General features: G+C 35.9%; 1 protein-coding gene across 14 annotated transcripts in view; it reads right to left on the bottom strand.

Moving 5' to 3' along the window:
* The window catches only part of TCF12 (transcription factor 12), a 376,442-nt gene that overhangs the window by 289,611 nt on the left and 67,532 nt on the right, over window positions 1–19,299 (bottom strand). The window contains exon 4 of one of the 14 annotated variants that reach the window (XM_025389605.1): window positions 2,363–2,398. The exons of the other annotated variants lie outside the window; for them this stretch is intronic. Coding sequence (XP_025245390.1) covers window positions 2,363–2,398 — 36 coding nt within the window. The remainder of the gene's footprint in view (window positions 1–2,362; window positions 2,399–19,299) is intronic. 14 annotated transcript variants of the gene reach the window in all.

Raw genomic sequence — 19,299 nt, 5'->3', positions numbered from 1 at the left:
CAATATATGCAACTTTGCCTATTTAATGAAATTTATTTGTACAGTGGCTGGGCCTTCCAGTCATTTGCAGACACACACGGGATAACAAAAAATCTGAGTCACCAAATATGCACATTCCCAGCAGACATCGAGTAGGCTTTCTTGCTTCAGCTCTTATAATGTAAACAAGAGTCCTTTCTGCAGCCTATTGTGTGCCACGTTTTTTGCATTTTTGTGTTTCTGTTGATTATTTCACTATTTCATGGCCCCCAAGTCATTTTAAGTGCTGCCTAGTGTTCTCAAGCACAAGAAGCCTACAATGTGCATTATGGAGAAAATAGCTGTGTTAGACAAACTTAGTTCAGGAATGAGTTATTGTTTTGTTGTGAGCTCAATGTTAATGAATCAACAATATATGTCTTTAAACAGAAACACACATAAAACATGTTTATGTATTGATCAGTTAACAAAAATGCTGTGACCAGATGCTCACAGGTACCTAACCCTGTATTTCCCCTAGGAACAGTGGTTCAGTATTAACTAATTTGGTGTCCATGACAACTTTGTAGACCATACTACCTTGACTGAGAAGCCACCAAAGTTACCCATTACCCTGTGTTACATTACCTCCAGATTTCCTCAACCCACAGAAAGTGGGCATTTGCAGAAAAAGTTTTCAGAAATGAATAAATGTTGGTTAGATTTCTCACGTAAAAGCCCTTAGGAAATGATCATGTTCCTCTTGTAGAAGAATGAATTTTTCTAAGTTTGCTGTTAACCTAGTAGTGGCATACTATGAAAGATGTACAGTAGTTTTAAACCGTAAACTCTCAGCTTACCAGTAAATTCAATTCACTGATTTTAAAAGTGATCCTCTTTTCTCAGATGCAGAATTCATATCATCTGTTGGTTTTCCAGGTGCAAGTATGTAAAGGATTCATCTGAATCAATCATTGCCTGCAAACTGTTACAGCAGTACAGCATGAGAACAGCCATAGACTGTCTGCTTCATCTGTTTAAACGTGAAGCTTTACAGAGACATACAGAATGAAAACTAAGTCTCCCTTTCGATTGACAGCTCATCAGTCAAAAGGAAAGCTTTTAGAAACTTCTCTCAAGTCACTTAGTTTTCTTTTTGAATTGGGATATATTTATGTGGGAATCTAGAAATGACATGCTTGACTGATAACTGTCTTTTGCTAGCTCAGTACTCTGTATTGTGTCAAAAAATACATGAAGGAGTCAATTAATTACAGTCAGTCAACACGGGTAGAAGTCACTACACAGAAAGAAATCTCAGGTTTATGAATACGAAGATATATGTGTTAGGTGCATTGTATTTGTTTTAATACACTTTATATGGTAAGTAATGTAAACATTGTGACTGAGTATGATTTTAAGGGGACTCGCCTAGGGAGGAAACACAGAAGGTTTTTTTTTAAAGCATATTTGGTTATTCCTTTGTGTTCTCAATTTTCTGGAGAGTAAAATGTGCAAGAAGTGTTTGTTTTCTCATGGGGCATGTGGAACAGGTGACTATACCAAAAACAACTCCCACTCCATCTCTTCATCTGGCACACACAACACAATCACCATCATGTCTTTGCCTGTTGAGACAACTCCCAGTTTTACTCTTAGAGCAAGTAAGCACAGGTCACCACTTGTGCTCCAGTCGCTGACTTCTGAACATGGAAAATGAAAGCTATACTAAAAAAACTAGGGAAAGAGATAAGCTTCTCAACTTCAAAATACCTATCATCTCAAATCCAAATTCAAGGCTTATTGATTTCTCTCTTTCTAGAAAGTTTCATGTTCTCCTTCAATCCAGACAGTTATGTAAGGGTTGTTGTAACACCTTCCATATCTGGACTCTTTCACTCCTATAGCTTTCCAAAGACAGTGGCAATCCTTCTCTGGTGGCTTTCACCTTGAACTCTTACAAAAAAGACAACCTCTAGAATAAACAATGGAAGCAGGTTGAACTAAGAACCAGTAACTCAAAAGTATGTCCTATTGATGTGATTATATATAACAGCAATTAAGAAATTTTATTGACAAAAAAATTAATGTTTCAGGAAAAATTGGAGAGTATGGAACACATGAATGACCCTTCAAGGAAAGTCAGACAAATCCAGAATGTGAGACATCCCTAGACAGGTGCTCTGCTTTCTGAAACATCAGGTATAAGGAAAACTATTTTAAATGAAAAGAAACTAAAATATGCAACAATCAAATCCAATGAATATTTTTAAAATCTATGGAAGACATTTTGGGAACAATCGGGAATGTAAATAGAAATCATGTCAGAGAATTGCCGTTAATTTTCTTTGTTATAATAACGCAGGGTAAGTAGGAGAATGTCCTTTTTGGTGGAAATGCTTACTGAAATATTGCAGGCTGGTATTCAAATCTGTGAAACCTACAAAAAACAATACAATTTGTGGAATTCCGGGACAATGAAATATAAATAGGCACTAGAAATCCCAGCACTGTAGGAGGCCAAGGCAGGCGGATTACTTGAAGTCAGGAATTCGAGACCAGCCTGGCCAACATAGCAAAACCCTGTCTACTGAAAACACAAAAATTAACCAGCCATGGTGGCACATGCCTATAATCCCAGCTACTCAGCAGGTTGAGGAAGGAGAATCGCTTGAACCTGGGAGGTACAGGGTGCAGTGAGCCGAGATCGCACCACTGCACTCCAGCCTGGGTGACAGAGCAAGACTCCGTCTCGAAATAAATAAATAAATAAATAAAAAATAAAAAATAAATTTTAAAAATTTAAAAATAAAAGCACTAGAATAATTATAGAAAAGAAAGGTAAAATTTATTTCTAGAAAAAAAATGGTTGTAGAGTCCTAATAAACAGGACACCTGCAAAATAAAGCACTAAGAAAGAATTTCAGCAGTGAAAAACTAAAATAAAGAAATAGGAGCCAAGCCCTGGTAATGGTAAATTTGACACAGATCATACCTCAGTGGCGAAAATTATCAGGCTTGGTGTGCAGAACTAGAAATCATTAATAAGGAGGCACAAATAATAAAAACAAAGTGAGACTCTGAGAAGTGGCAATGGAAAAAATCATCCTTTATGTTTTTGAAGAACCAGCTTTTGTGTTCACTGATTTCTTATTTTTAATTTCATTGATTTCTGCTTTAATTTTTATCATGTTTTATTTTGCTCATACTGGATTTAATTGTACTTCTTTAGTTTCCTAAGGCAGAAGCTCAGATGGTTAATTTTCAATCTTTCATCTAGTTTCTACATTCAATGCTACAAACTTCCTTCCAAGCACTGCTTTTGTTGCTGTATCACAAATTTTGATAAACTGTTTTTATTTTCATTTTGTTTAAAACACTTTCTCTCGAGGTTTCTTCGTTGATCCCTGTGTTATTTAGAAATGTATTATCATCCCTTATTTTATATGTTTTTAAAAAAAACAGACTTCTGACTTCTGGCCAGGTACAGTGGCTCATGCCTGTAATCCCAACACTTTGGGAAGTCAAGGCGAGAGGATCGCTTCAGCCCAGGAGATGGAGGCTGCAATGAGCTATAATGGTGGCAATGCATTCCATCCCTGGTGACAGAGAGAGATCCTGTCTTTAAAATTTAAACAAAACAGATTTCAAGAAATGAAGTAGATTACAAAAGGTCAAAAAGAAAGTTGGTCACAGACTTTGAGTACAGGAAATATGTTTTGTCTTTCAAATACTAGTGCACAAGTGAATGAATACTCCTAGTTATGAACAAGAGAAAAATGAGAAAGTTTAGCTTTTGATTAAGAAATGAAATTTAGGCCAGGCACAGTGGCTCATGCCTGCAATCCCAACACTTTGGGACGCTGAGGTGGGTGGATCACTTGAGCTCAGGAGTTTAATGTTTTTTATTAATTATGAATTTTTCATTAATTATGAGTTCAACTTTTTTATTGAGACAGTCTCATTCTGTCACCCAGGCTGAAATGCAGTTGCTCCATCTTGGCTCATTGCAACCTCTGCCTCCCAGACTCAAAAGATTCTCAAGGGAGGCTCAGCCTCCTGAGGAGCTGGGACTACAGGCATGCACTACCATGCCCAGCTAATGTTTGTATTTTTAGTAAAGATGGGGTCTCACCACATTGGCCAGGCTGGTCTGGAACTCCTGACCTCAAGTGATCCTCTCATGTTGCCCTCCCAAAGTGCTGGGATTACAGGCACGAGCCACTGCACCCAGCCAAATTCAACTTAATAGTTAAAAGACTATACAAGATCATCTGCTTCATCCTAGGTGAGTTTGGTAGTTATTGTTCCAAGGAATTAGTCTGTTTCACCTAAGTTGTCAAATTTACGTGCATAGAGATTTTTAGTATTCCTTATCACCCTTAGAATTCCTGTGGAGTTTGTAATGATATCACTTGTTTGGTTGCTGATACTGGTTTTTTATGTCTTCCCGTTTTCTGCTGTATTGCTAAAGATGATCAATTTTACTGATCTATAAAAAAGGAAACTCAGCTTTCAATGTCACTGATTTTGGCTAGTTTTACTGCTTTTAATTCACTGACTTCTCCTATCACTGGGGTTTATTTTATTCTTTGACTAGTGTCTTCCCCCCACCACGCTCGCTTTTTTTTTGAGACGGAGTCTCGCTCTGTCACCCAGGCTGGAGGCGCGATCTCGACTCACTCCAAGTTCCGCCTCCCAGGTTCACGCCATTCTCCTGCCACAGCCTCCGGAGTAGCTGGAACTACAGGCTTCCGCCACCTCGCCCTGCTAATTTTTTGTATATGTAGTAGAGACGGGGTTTCACCATGTTAGCCAGGATGGTCTCGATCTCTTGACCTTGTGATCCGCCCGCCTTGGCCTCCCAAAGTGCTGGGATTACCGGCAGGAGCCACTGTGCCCAGCCTCTTTTTCCCCATTTTTTTTCAGAGACAAGTCTCACTCTGTCACCAAGGCTAGAATGTAGTCACGTGATCACGGCTCACTGCAATCTTCACCTCCTGGGCTCAAGAGATCCTCCTACCTAAGACTTCCAAAGAGCTGGGATGACAGGCACACGCCACCCATGCCCAGCTAACTTTTTAAAAAACCTTTTGTAAAGATAGATGGCGATCTTGCTATGTTGCCCAGGATGGTCTTGAACACCCCAGTCTCAAACAATCCTCTCATCTCAAACTCTTAAAGCACTGGGATTACAGGCATGAGCCTGCAGCCTAGATTTTTTGAGCAGGAAACACAGATTATTGATTTGAGGTATTTCATGTTTTGTAACAGCGCTGAATGCACTAACTTTCCTTTTAAATACTGCCTGGCAGCATAAATTTTGATACATTAGTATCTTCATTTACATTTAGTTCAAAATTTTCTTTTATTTCCCATGAGGCTTTCTCTTCTACCCAATGGATTATTTAGAAGTCTGCTGTCTAATTTCTAAGTATTTGGAGATTTCTGTGTTATTTTTCTGTTACTGATTTCTAATATGTTTCCATTATGATTTGAGAACGTATTTTTTATGAGTTCAATTCTTTTCAACTTGTTAAGGTTTGTATTAAGACCAAGATACGGTCTGTCTTAGCGCATGTTCCATGTATACTTGGAAAGAATGTGTATTCTGCTGTTGTTGGGTAAAGTATTCCATAAAGGTCAATTAGATCTAGTGCTGTTCAGACATTCTGTGCCCCCTGGTGATTCTACTAGTTCTATCTATTCCTAAGAAAAGAATGTTGAAGTCTTCAATTATAAATGCTGAGTTCCTTGTGTACTTGGAAAGAATGCATATTCTGTTATTATTGGGTAAGGCATACTACAAATGTCAATTAGATTTAGCTGATTGATAGTCTCCTTCAAGCATTCTTTTTTTTTTTTTTTTTTTTGAGACAGAGTTTCGCCCCTCTCGCCAAGGCTGGAGTGCAGTGGCACAATTTCGGCTCACTGCAGCCTCCACCTCCTGGGTTCAAGCAATTCTCGTGCCTCAGCTTCCCTAGTAGCTGGGACTACAAGCACGTGATACCACAACCAGCTAATTTTTGTATTTTTAGTAGAGAGGGGGTTTCACCATGTTGTCCGGGTTGGTCTCGAACTCCTGACCTCAAGTGATCCACCTGCCTAGGCCTCCCAAAGTGCTGGGATTACAGGCATGAGCCACCATGCCCAGACCACCTTCAAGCATTCTATACCATTAGTAATTTCTCTCTACTAGTTCTATTCGTAAGAGAAGAATGTTGAAATTTTCTATTATAATTATTGAGTTCCCTATTTCTCCTTTAAGTTCTATCAAATTTTGCTTCACGTATTTTTAAATTCTGTTGTTAGCTACTTACACATTTAGGATTGGCAAATCAATTCTTTTATCAATATGTAATGTTCCTCTTTATTCGGGTATTATCTTAGCTCTGAAGTCTGCTTTATTTATTAATATAGCCACTAGGATTTTCTTTCCAATAGTGTTTGCATGCTATATCTTTTTCCATCTTTTCACTTTTAACACACCTACATCGTTATTTAAAGTAAGTTTCCAACAGACAGCATAAAGTGAGTTTTTTTTAATGTACTCGACAAACTCTTATAATTGATTTGTTTACAGCATTTAAAAATTCAATGTAATTACTGATGTATAAGAACTTACATCTACCATTTTATTATTTGTTTTCTCATTGATCCCTGTTTCCCCTTTCCTGCCTTCTTTTGGGTTATTTGAATTTTTTTTAACTTTTATTTTAGAATCTGGGGGTATATGTGCAGGTTTGTTACACAGATACACTGGGTGGTGAAGTTTGGAGTACAAATGAATCCCTCCTCCAGGTGGTGAGCATAGTATCCAATAAGTAGTTATTTTTCAACCCTTACTCCTTTCCCTCCCTCCCCGTCTCATATTACCCAGTGTCTAGTGTTCTCATTTTTATGACCATGTGTACCCAATATTTAGCTCTCACTTATAAGTGAGAACAAGTGGTATAGTTTTCTTTTCCTGCATTAGTTCCCACAGATGATTTTCAACTGCAACCATGTTGCTGCAAAGGACATGATTTTGTTCTTTTTATGGCTACATAGTATTCCATGTATATGTGTACCACATTTTCTCTACCCAATCCACCACTGATAAGCATACGTGTTGATTCCATGTCTTTGCTCTTGTGAAGAGTATTGGAATAGACATACGGGTATATGTGTCTTTTTGGCAGAACAATTTATTTTCCTTTGAGTATATACCCAGTAGTGAGGCTGCTGGGTCAAATGGTAGTTCAACTCCCGGGTCTTTGGGAAATCTCCAAACTGCTTCCCACAATGGCTGAAATAATTTACACACTCCCACCAATAGTGTTATGTGTTCCCTTTTTCCATAGCATTGCCAACATCTGTTATTTTGTGCCTTTTTAACAAAGCCATCCTGACTGATATAAAATGGTATCTCATTGTGGTTTTGATAGGAATTACTCTGATGATCAGTGATTATGAGCATTTTTTCATATGTTTGTTGGCTACTTGCATGTCTTCTTTTGAGAAATGTCTGTTCATGTCCTTTGTCCATTTTTAATGGGGTTATTTGCTTGTTGATTTAAGTTCCTTATAGATTTTGGACGTTAGATCTTGTTGAATGCATAGTTTGTGAATATTTTCTTTCATTCTGTAGGTTGTATGTTTACTCCCTTGATAATTTCTCTTGCTGTCCAGAAGTTCTCTAATCAGGTCTCAGTGGTCAATTTTTCTTCTAGTTGCAACCGCTTTTGAGGACTTAGTCATAAATTCCTTGCCAAGGCTGATGTTGAGAAGGGTATTTCCTAGGTTTACGTACAGGATTTGTAAAGTCTGAGGTATTACATTAAAGTCCCTAATCCATCTTCAGTTAATTTTTGTATACACTGATAGGTAGACGTCTAGTTTCATTCTTCTACATATGTATAGCCAGTTATCACAAGCAACATTTATTGAATAGGAAGTCTTTTCCCTATTGCTTAGTTTTACTGACTTTGTCAATGATCAGATGGTTGCAGGTATGTGACTTTACTTTTGGGTTCTCTATTCTGTTCCATTGTCTTTTTTGTGCCAAGACCATGCTGATACCAAAGCTGGCAGACACACAACAAAAACAGAAAACTTCAGGCCAATATCACTGATGAATACAGACACAAAAATCCTCAACAAATACTACCAAACTGAATCAATCCTCAACAAAATACTACCAAACTGAATCCAGCAGCACATCGAATGGTACTTCACCATGATCAAATAGGCTTTACTCCTGAGATGCAAGCCTGGTTCAACATACACAAATCAATAAATGTGATTCACCGCATAAATAGAATTAAAAACAAAAACCAAATGATCATCTCAATAGATGCAGAAAAAGCTTTCAATAAAATCCAACATCTCTTCATGATAAAAACCCTCAACAAACTAAGCCTTGAAGGAACATAACTCAAAAGAGTAAGAGTAATCCATGATAAACCCACAGCTAATATCATACAGGGCAAAAGTTGGAAGCATTCCCCTTGAGAACTGGAACAAGAATGCCTACTCTTACCACTTCTATTCAACATAGTACTGGAAGTCCTAGCCAGGGCAATCAAGCAACAGCAAGAAATAAAAGCCATTCAAATAGGAAAAGATGAGCTCTCTCTCTTCATGGACCATATGATTCTATACCTAAAAAATGCTAAAGACTATACCACAAGGCTCCTAGAGCTGATAGGCAACTACAATAAAGTTTCAAGGTTCAAAACCAATGTACAAAAGTCAGCATTTATATACACCAGTAACATTCAAGCTAAGACCCAAAACAAGAACATACTCCCATTTACAGTAGCCACAAAAATAATAAAATATCTAGGAATACAGTTAACCGAAGATGTAAAAGATCACTACAAAGAGAATTACAAAACACTGCTGAAAGAAAATTAGAGATGACACAAATAAATGGAAAAACATCCCACGCTCATTGACTGGAAGAATCAACATCATTAAAACGACCATACTACCTAAGTACCCAAAGCAAATTACAGATTCAACACTATTCCTATCAAACTACCAATGTCATTTCTCACAGAACTAGAAAAAACTATTCTAAAATTCAAACTGAACCCAAAAAGAGCCGAAATAGCCAAAGCAATCCTAAGCCCCCCAGCCCACTCAAAAAAAAAAAAAAAAAAGCTGCAATCATCACATTACCTGACTTCAAACTACACTACAAGGCTACAGTAACCAAAATAGCATGATACTTGAGTATTTTTTTGTATTCCATTTTAATTTATCCATTGTAATTCTAACCTACCTATTTATTTTGTAAGTAGTGGCTCTAGGGATTATAACATACATATTTAACTTTTCAGAATCTATTTGGAATATTTTACTCTTCAAGTGGAACACAGATGTTATATATGATACCACAGCCACTGAAAATCACATCAGATAATGTTATAACTTTTCCTCTCAATTATCCAATGCAGTTTAAAGAATTCGTGTGGAGAAAAACCATCTACAATATTTACCATTTCTGTTTATCTTCTTTCATTCCTAATGTCAAGTTTTCTTCTGATATAAATTTCCCTTCTGTCTTAAGAACATCTTTTAGCAATTCTTTTAGATCAAGTCTGCTGACAACAAATACTCTTAGTTTTTCCTTTACCTGAAAATGGCCTTATGTCACCTTCATTCCTAAAAAATACTTTCGCTAGTTATAAATACTTCTTTTCTTTCAGTACTGAACAAATTATTTTTTCTTCTTTATTCTTACTCCCATGGTTTCTGATGCAAAATCTGAAGTCATTAGAATCACTGCTTCCCCCAAGGAGCAATGTCATTTTCCTCTGGCTGCTTTCAATAGTTTTTTCCTTGTTTTTAGTTTTCAGATTAATTATGACACATCTGGGCATCAATTTCTTTGGATTTATTCCATTTCAGGTTCTCTGAATCTGTATGTTTGTGTCTTTCAATAAATTTGTAACATCTTTAGCCACTTAATTCTTCAAGTATTTTCTCAGAACCACATTCTTTCTATATGTTGATCACCCCTTCCATTGTGAGTTGAAATCTTCCTGGTTCTTCATGCGTTAGATAATTTTGGATTACAACCTGGATGTCTAAAAATATTGTGATGAAATTCTGGTTCTTGTTTAAATGTCTAACACTTTGTTATTTTCCCATAATATCCTGAGACTCTGTTCAATTTTTAAAAATTCTTTCTTCTCTAATATTCAGATTTAAAAATTTCTATTTACTTATCTTCAAGTTCACTGATTTTTTTTCCTGTCATTGCATTCTGCTATTGAGCCATCCAGTGGTCTTTTTCCCCCCACTTATTGTATTTTTCAGTTCTAACATTTCCATTTCTTTATATCTTCTATTTCTCTGCTGAGAGTTTTTCATAAATTTCAAGAGTATTCACAATTAGTTTGTTGAAACATTTTTATAATAGCTACTATAAAATCTGTCAGATAATTCCAATGTTATTATCATGACAAGTATATGTTCATTGCCTCTTCTCATGTGAGTTGAAATTTTCCTGGTTCTTCATATGTTAGATAATTTTGGATTATAACCTGGGCATTTTAACATATTGCTATGAAACTCTGGTTCCTGTTTAAATCCTGTGGACACTGGTAATATATTTGTTTTAACAAGTAATTCATTTGGTTAGGCTTAGGCCATGAGCTCCAACATGGCTTCTATAGGCATGGTTCCAGCATCAGTTCAACTTTCAAAGGCTTATGCTGTGCCATCTGAATTTGTCCCACTTTTGTATCATCGAATGGTTAGCTTGGGTGGCAGTCCAAGTATGCAGAGCTCACGGAACTCCTCTATAAAGAACTTTATGGTACTGCTTTTCCAAGCTTCTCCTTACATGTGGTCTCAGCACTTTCCAATTCCTGAGGCATCCCTTTTTATTTCGTCATCCAGAATGTTGGATCTTTGGTACTCTACTTGGGTCACACTTCTGATACCGTATCTGACTTGGAAACAAGAAATGGAAGAACAAAGAGATGAAGAAGGAAAAATAAAAAGCAATGGGATTTGTCAACTGGAGAGGAAAGTTCTCATCCCTCAGTTTTGACCATGGGCTCCTGCTGTAACTTCTGCTGCCATTACCACAGGGTTGCTAGGGAATAGGGCATGAGAGATGGAGAAGAGAAAAAAATGACAAAATTTTCATTCTGAACTTAGCAGTTATCTTTCCTTTTCCTTGAACCAGAAGTAGCAGGCGTCTTTTCGAGCTTTCTGTTTCAGATTGCCCCACTATTAGGTTTTAGACTGTGTTAAGTTGTCTGGGGATGCTGGAAGAAAAAAAAAAAGGTAAACTCACAGCCAGTGACATGGTACTCTGAAAGCTAATCTTCTTTCAAATCCCACCTGGTATTATTTATTCTGCAGAGTCCAGGAGAGTGCCATCCATTTTCCCCAGGTTTTACAGATGCATTCAGTGAGAAAGACAGTGCGTATGTGATTAATCCATCATACTTGCAAAATGGAACTAACCTCTAACTTCTTCTCAGTTGCTCAGTTCTCACTGACACATGAACTCCTCAAACATCCTTATAAAAAGATATCAGTAATTTAAAATAAGACAATAGTCCTAAGCATTCTCCTTCCATTCAGCAAAATTGCCCCAATTCACATGGTAACTAACTCATGAAAAGATAGCACAACACTATTAACAAAATCCGATCATGTTTTGGCTAAACAGCTTTTATGACTACAGACGATCACTGCAAGGTCCTCAAAATTTTATAGTGCATTATCAGAAAAGAAGAACTCCACTTCCTCACTCTTTAGCCTTTATAAAATTCACAATGGCATAATGTACTGCACATCACTGGGTATTTACGTCTGTGATCCATTTACAGGTAATTAGGCACGAATCACCATTTAACAAAATGTTATGTGACTTTCAATAGTAGATCCAAATTAAAATTATTCAGGACATGTTTTATTTCAGAAGAATGGCCCTTAATCTCTTTTAAACTTTGGCTGCTACATGAGAAACAAAAGTTTTAAAATTTAGTTTTAATAACTACAAGTAAAAATCAACTGCAGAAAGAATGTAGCAATAAAACTTAATTAAAGGAGACTGGATTTAGCAGCAAGGCTTAAATTTTTATTTATTTATTTACTTTGAGACAGGGTCTCACTCTGTCACCCAGGCTAGACTACAGTGTAATGATCACAGCCCACTGCAGCCTCAACCTCCTGGGCTCACATCATCCTCCCACCTCAGCCTCCTGAGTAGGTGGGACCAGAAGCATGCATCACTGTGCCCAGCTAGGTTTTTTTTGTTTTGTTTTGTTTTGTTTTTTGGCTTTTTTTTTTTTAGTAGAGACAAGATCTCACTGCATTGCCGAGATTGATCTGGAACTCCCGGGCTCAAGTGATCCTCCCACCTCAGCCTCCTAAAGTACTAGAGTACAGGCATGAGCTACCATGCCTGGCATAGGAGATCAATTTTTAAGGAAATCTGAAGAATCATACGACAAGAGTGTTTATCTCTATAATAAACTTAAAAGTTGTTTTAACCAACTTACTTTTTCTATACCCTGATTGTTAAAAGACAGTTAACTCTTGTACAATGTATTAATCAATTATGATAATTATTTCCCTAAATAAAAAAGGGTACTATAATTGAGATTTAACTTTGTATTTCTGGCAGAAGAGTATTTGAAAGGAATTAAGGTACACAAAAAATGAGTAGCTCATCTTACTTTAGTTTAAAAATGTTAAATGTCTTGCATGGAAAGTTACCCTAAATGTCTTTTAAATCTTTAGACCATCTTCATTCAAGGGGTAGGTATATCTCTACATTCACAGACTAAAAAGAACATTTTCCACAGTGCATATTGATGAGATAACATTTCCTCCAAAAACTTTATATAAATAGGTCCAAACTTTACTGTCAACCAATTAGATATTTGAATTGAGTAAATTAAAACCTTATATTGTAGCAATTAGAATTATATGGACGATAACTTAAGGTCACAAGTTCAACCCTTTCAATGCAAATTCAATATTCCACTTTTTCCTATGCCTCTATATCTGATCAACCATTTTATCTTGTCCAACGTGGGACACTAGTCATTAGATGGAAATGGAAGATTGGTGAGGAAAGAGGGGGAAAAGTAAAGGAATCAGGAAAGAATTGGATGCATAAATCAGTGCAAATCCTTCACTATTAGTGAAAATCAACTGCATACGTGAGATGGTGGGTGGGAAACATCATCTTTCATTACATGACGAAGTTACATAAGGGAAGCTTGGGAGATTAAAGCACACCCCTGAGATTTGTTAACAAATCTGAAGACTGAACAGGCACAGTGGCTCACATCTGTAATGTCAGCACTGTGGGAGGCTGAGGTGGGAGGACTGATTAAGCCCAGGAGTTTGACAGCAGTCTGGGCAACATGGTGAGACCCCATCTCTACAAAAAAATTTAAAGATTAGCCAAGTGCAGTGGTGCATATCTGTGGCCCCAGCTACTGTGGAGGCTGAGGTAGGAGGACTGCTTGAGCCTGGAAGGTAAAGGCTGCAGTGAGCCATGATCATGCCACTTCACTCTCCAGCCTAGGTGGTACAGCAAAACCCTGTCTCAAAAAAAAGAAAAAGAAAAAAAATTCTCAAGAGTTATGAAGAAATTTTAACATAGGTGTTCTGGTCAAACTTGCTAAAGTTTTTAAAGTTCAGCAGTATTTCAGAATCATAACCCAAGAACACTGGGCTATCAAGCTACAAGTCCTGCAGTAAGGATGCTACAGGCCTACAGATATGTAGAGAAGTGTTAATAACAAATCTGCAATAGAATTTACCCCAGAAACCTGTAGATTCAATATGTTTTAAACTGCTGATTAGAAGGGCAAAGAAAAATAGATACACCATGTCCCTCTAAATGTTCCTGTAAAATATAAGCACCATGAAAAAAAACCATCTTATGATGGAGTTTTCTTTGAATAAAGCTTTGGCATATATTTATCCTATAACTACAAGTCTATAAGTTTGTAAATCTGTCCTAGAAAAGGGGCCAAAACACTCTGAATTTTGTATCACTTGTTAGGGATACAGTTTTGAAGTAACAACATTAAATCTTATTTTGCTCTACTGATGTTGCCTAAAACACATTTTCTTTAACACACACACACACACACACACACACACACACACACACACACACGATAAAGATAAACTGGAAAAGCTTTGTACATTAAGTTGAAAATGGTATAATATTTACCACATAAAAAAGAGACAAGACTATGCTTAAAAATAAACAGTATCACTGTAACACCAAAACTACTGAAGTTTTTGCCTGCTGAATACATTTTAAGGTATTAATACAATTTTTATCCTAAAACAAGTAAGACATTTCATTTTTAAGTACTTTATTGTCCTTTCAATCTTTACTTGTTCATATAGACATATAATCTAATAAACTCTATTGTTTAAGTCCATCTCTGAAGTTAGAAAAACAACCAGGTCAAGGAAAACTAGGTTTGGGAGAACAACCTTGACATTTCAAGGCCAAACACTTTAGGCAGGTCCAACACCTCCTACACAGTATCCTCATCTCCTAGTATCACACCCATATGTAACAGTTTCCTGTTTCCTGAAGAGGGTGCATTAAGTTCACTTCGAAGCTCAGTTAATACTTTTACTAGGGAGACAAAAAGTACTATACTTTACTAAGTCAAGGTCAGCCCACCCTCTAGAAACCAGCAAATTGACTCCTACAGCAGTAAGACTAGAATTACAGTCTGGGTCCTTGGGTTTTAACACATACTGTCTCAGTGCCTTTGAGGCAGTAGTGTCAAGAAAAATTTAGACAGACAGTCACACACACTGTAAAATATAAATACAATACAAGCAAACGAACCTCTAAAGCAAAGGTTTGCAAACTACAGCCAGGAATTCCAAATCCACCCAGCTGCCTGGTTTTGTTTTGTTTGTTTTGTTTTAAGTCCTGCAAGCAGAGAATGCTACAGACAGAATTTGTAGGAGAACACAGTTTTTCCTTTAGAGAAGAGTTCAGCAAACTTTTTCTTAAAATGTCAGATATGAAAATATCTCAGGCTTTGCAGGTCAAGAGGAAAAATTAGGATATAATGTAGGGTCTCATAACCATTTAAACTATAACCATTTAAAATGCAAAAATCATTCTCTGCTTGCAGGACTTAAAATATTTTTTCTAATGTTAAAATCTAATACATTACAGAAGCAGTATGATCCCAATTTAAATGTTGGTATAAATATATATAATATGTAATATATGCAGAGAAAAAAGGTAGGAAATCAACATCAAAATGTCAATAAACAGCCATCACTTGGAAAATGTTATTTTTAAAACCTTTATTTTTTTTATGTACTTTCCAAAGTAAATTATCATTGCTATAACCAGTAAACAGTTTAAACAGATTATAGTATACTTTTACAAGAAAATATAGACCAGAAGTATCAATTACTTAAATTTAGCTATTTAGTTATATGATACAGCTTCAGTAACACTTTGGTATTCACCACTACCTATACCTCACACTGTTAAGAATGAAGATGGTATTTTTACATCTTTTACCATTCATAAATAAGAGAAGGCCCTTTGTTTTGAATATGTGCAGTCAGACTTGCTGATCTGGACTTTCAAGGTCACCACTCTGGAATTAATTTCAGACACATAATACACTTTAAAGTTCAATTCAAATACTAATTGTCTACTATATTCACATTAGCTTCAATGTTTCTTTGAAAACACAGTGCAAATACTGTGACCAAAACCCTAAATATGCACACTCTTTGTGGTCTATATAACTATAGCAACTAACATTTAAAGTCATATTGGACAGTACAATTTCTTGTTGACAGTCACTAAACAGTTCAAACAAAAATACAGCCATGCACCACATAGTGACATCTGGGTCAACAACAGACTACATATATGACAGGTCCCATAAGATTATAACAATATTTTTATTACACTTTTTCTATGTTTAGATACACATTGTGTTACAAAAGTCTACAGTATTCGGCATACTAACATGAGCAATATGCTGCACAGGTTTGTGGCCTAGGAGCAACAGACTATACCACATAGCCTACTGTAGGCTATATACCCCCTAGATTTATGTAAGTACAATCTATGAAGTTCATATGACAAAATCACCTAATAACTAATTGCTTACAACTTATCCCTGTCAAGTGACCCATGACTATATTTTTACTGACAGAAAATAAAATGTTACTATCTTTTAAAATGGTATTTCTGCTAAAAGATACAATTAAACAATTCTGAATAGTATTTTAATGTTCTTGTTTAATAATCACTGCCTATATGTTTTAGCTGTTATTTTTAAGCACATTAACTTTATAAGCATAAGACAACATATTAATATAAGTGATATATGAAAAACCACATGACCAATTTAATTTTAACTTGGTAAATAGAAGGTTTACACTGAATGATTAGAAAGCATTTTCAAAGTTTCATCTTCACTGTGTTCTGAAGCAAAAACGAGTGTTTGCTACATGGTTTATTTCCTGAGTTTATCTTGAAAATGCACATAACTTTTACTTCTGGATGATGTTAAAATCCAAATTTAATTCTGCCAAACCACGAATTTAAATTAGAATACCACACATCAGTCTACAAATGACAACTTTTCTTTCCAAGTGTCAGTCATATTTCTGTTCCCCTTACAGCACGTTAATTGGTAAACAATTTAATCTCATTAAAATGTAAAAATAACTTTTTAAAGTAAAAATTATTGAACCTGACATGCACCAAAACTGTAAAGCAGTAAAGATTCCAGTTACTTAACAACGACTAGTCTTAAATGCATATAAAATAGCAGCAACAAGAAATTTTCTCCTCTCCCTCTTTTCCTCATGACAGAAGCAGACACTCGAAGCTTAAGCATTTATTCTGAAGACACAAACCACACTCCTCAGATTATGTTAGTAACATTTAAAAGTAACTAATTAGGCCAGGCACTGGTGGCTCACGCCTGTAATCCCTGTACTTGGGGAGGACAAGGCGGGTGGATCACCTGAGGTCAGGAGTTTGAAACCAGCCTGGCCAACATGATGAAACTCCGTCTTTACTAAAAACACAAAAAATTAGCCAGGTGTGGTGGAGGGCACCTGTAATCCCAGCTACTCAGAAGGGGCAGTGGCAGGAGAATTGCTTGAACCCAGGAGGTAGAGGTTGCAGTGAGCCTAGATCGCGCCACTGAACTCCAGGCCTGGGCAACAAGAGCGAAACTCTTGTCTCAGGGGAAAAAAAAAAAGCAACTAATTAAGCTCACTTAATATTGCATTACTGCATGTTGCAAGAAGATATCAAAATTCAAGTATTGGCGTTATCCTCAAAAACTTATATTATTCATTAATTAGTAATATTATAGACCAAGATTCTTTTTATTATCAAAAAATAGCCCAAGATCTTCAATAAATCAAAAAATGAGTTCCTTACTTAACAGAAAACACTATTGAATATTTTGAAGTTTTGTTTCATCCCAAAAAAGTACATCCTGCTATGTATTACATGTACACTAATTCTGTCAGAATTATATTTAATTCACATATTTTATAGGTTAACAACACACCTTACAAATCTACTAACGAGAGATAATTTTGTCATTCATTTTGGGCTAGGGTTTTCTTTTTTTAAAAATGCAGACATGTATTTAGTAAATTGAGTTTAAAAGATACTGTGTATATAAGGATATACATAAGAATATATAAAGTAACTTCTGTTGTGAACAGCCTCTTTTTAAAACTTTAAATAATTTACTCCAAAAGATATGCAAAAATATAATACATTATAAAACTTCTGGTAGATTTCTAATTCTGGTTTCTGCCATAATAAAAAGTAGGGGTTTAAGCTGAGCTGCTTTTTTGACTTAAAAGATTTTTACACAGTCAGCTACTTACAACAGGACATACTGTAATACCAAAATGGAAACTACTTAATCAACATTTCCTCAAGAAAGCACAGATCATACATAAAAGCCTATAAGCGTAGTTTTTATTTCAAAAAGTAGCATTTACATTTTATTTATCAACAGAAGCTCAACTTTTTTCTCTGGTTTTGTCACCACATTCAGTTAATTTTGGTCAACATTGATAATACACACACCAAAAACCAGAAATGTAAGCAGAAATATAAGGTAATTCATTTATAATGTTAAACAAAAGCATACTTTCTGTAACCAACACAGACTGCTGGTTACAGAATAATTATGATCCTGTTCTCATGCTATGTCTTTTTAAAACTGTTTCTATAAAGGATTTCAGCCATTCAGAAAACCCAACACACAGGTTGGGTGAATCACCCAATACACAAAATTTCGTATTTCAAGTTTCAAATTGTAGTCATCTATAGCATCACCAAAGAACTGACAAAAGATCAAAAACTGCTGGGTGATCTCAAAATGTCCCTCTTCCCTTTCTGTCCACTTCTCAAAACATACAGTTTAAGTTGATAAAAATTAAAACCTCATAACTGAAATTCCTTCAGCCTCACAGTTGGTCCTGTTGGTTTTACTACATATAACTTCTATCATCTAAGAAAACTTGCAGGAAATCTTTAGTCACTGAGTTCTTCATTTAAATGGGAAAAACAATTATTCAGAATTAAACACATTATTGTAATAGGCTTCATGGGCTTTGGTGTCCTAAAAGGAATCATTAAAACTAGATTTCATTAGGTAGGTACTATGGGGTAAATAATGATATCCTCTAAGGACCAGCTTTTCTTCACTAAATGCCATCTGTTCTGTAACCTTAATTTACATGGCTCAAATTCATTCATACATTTTTATAAAGACAAGAACTATGGTTATAAGCACACTTACTTCGCTCTTTGGTATGAAAAGGGAGAGTTTGATAATGCCAATTTGGTACCATCTACGTATCTGGACAAATTAACCAGCTACGTCAAAATAAGCCATGGTATACATATGAAGATCGGTAGGCCCGAGGGAAGTAACTATATTAGTTTAGTAGCCAAAATTAGTTTGGCTTCTGACTCACAATTTTAGTAGTCAAAATTAGGTTGGCTTCTGACTCACAATTTAAAATAATCCTTTGCAATATTCTTCATTTAATTGCCTCATTCTTTGTGCTTCCTCTTCACAATGTCTAGGCTCACTTCCTAAGAGTTTTCTTGCAGAAATCAGCATTTATTGACCTCTCAAAGAACACACACTTGCTGTTGTCAGCAAAGAACACAGGATTGGAGAAAAAGCATTGTAGAAGCACTGGAAGGAAATAAAAGTATATCTTCTCATGAAATAATAATTGTACAGATCTGGGACCTTAAAGAAATACTGAACATTTTGATATATAAAAAGAAATTATGTGCATTCCAACCCGAGA

The sequence above is a fragment of the Theropithecus gelada genome, chromosome 7a, assembly GCF_003255815.1.
Source record: "Theropithecus gelada isolate Dixy chromosome 7a, Tgel_1.0, whole genome shotgun sequence".
Taxonomy (NCBI): Eukaryota; Metazoa; Chordata; class Mammalia; order Primates; family Cercopithecidae; genus Theropithecus; species Theropithecus gelada.
The sequence above is the reverse complement of the archived record's forward strand: the minus strand, read 5'-3'. Positions and strand labels throughout refer to the sequence as shown.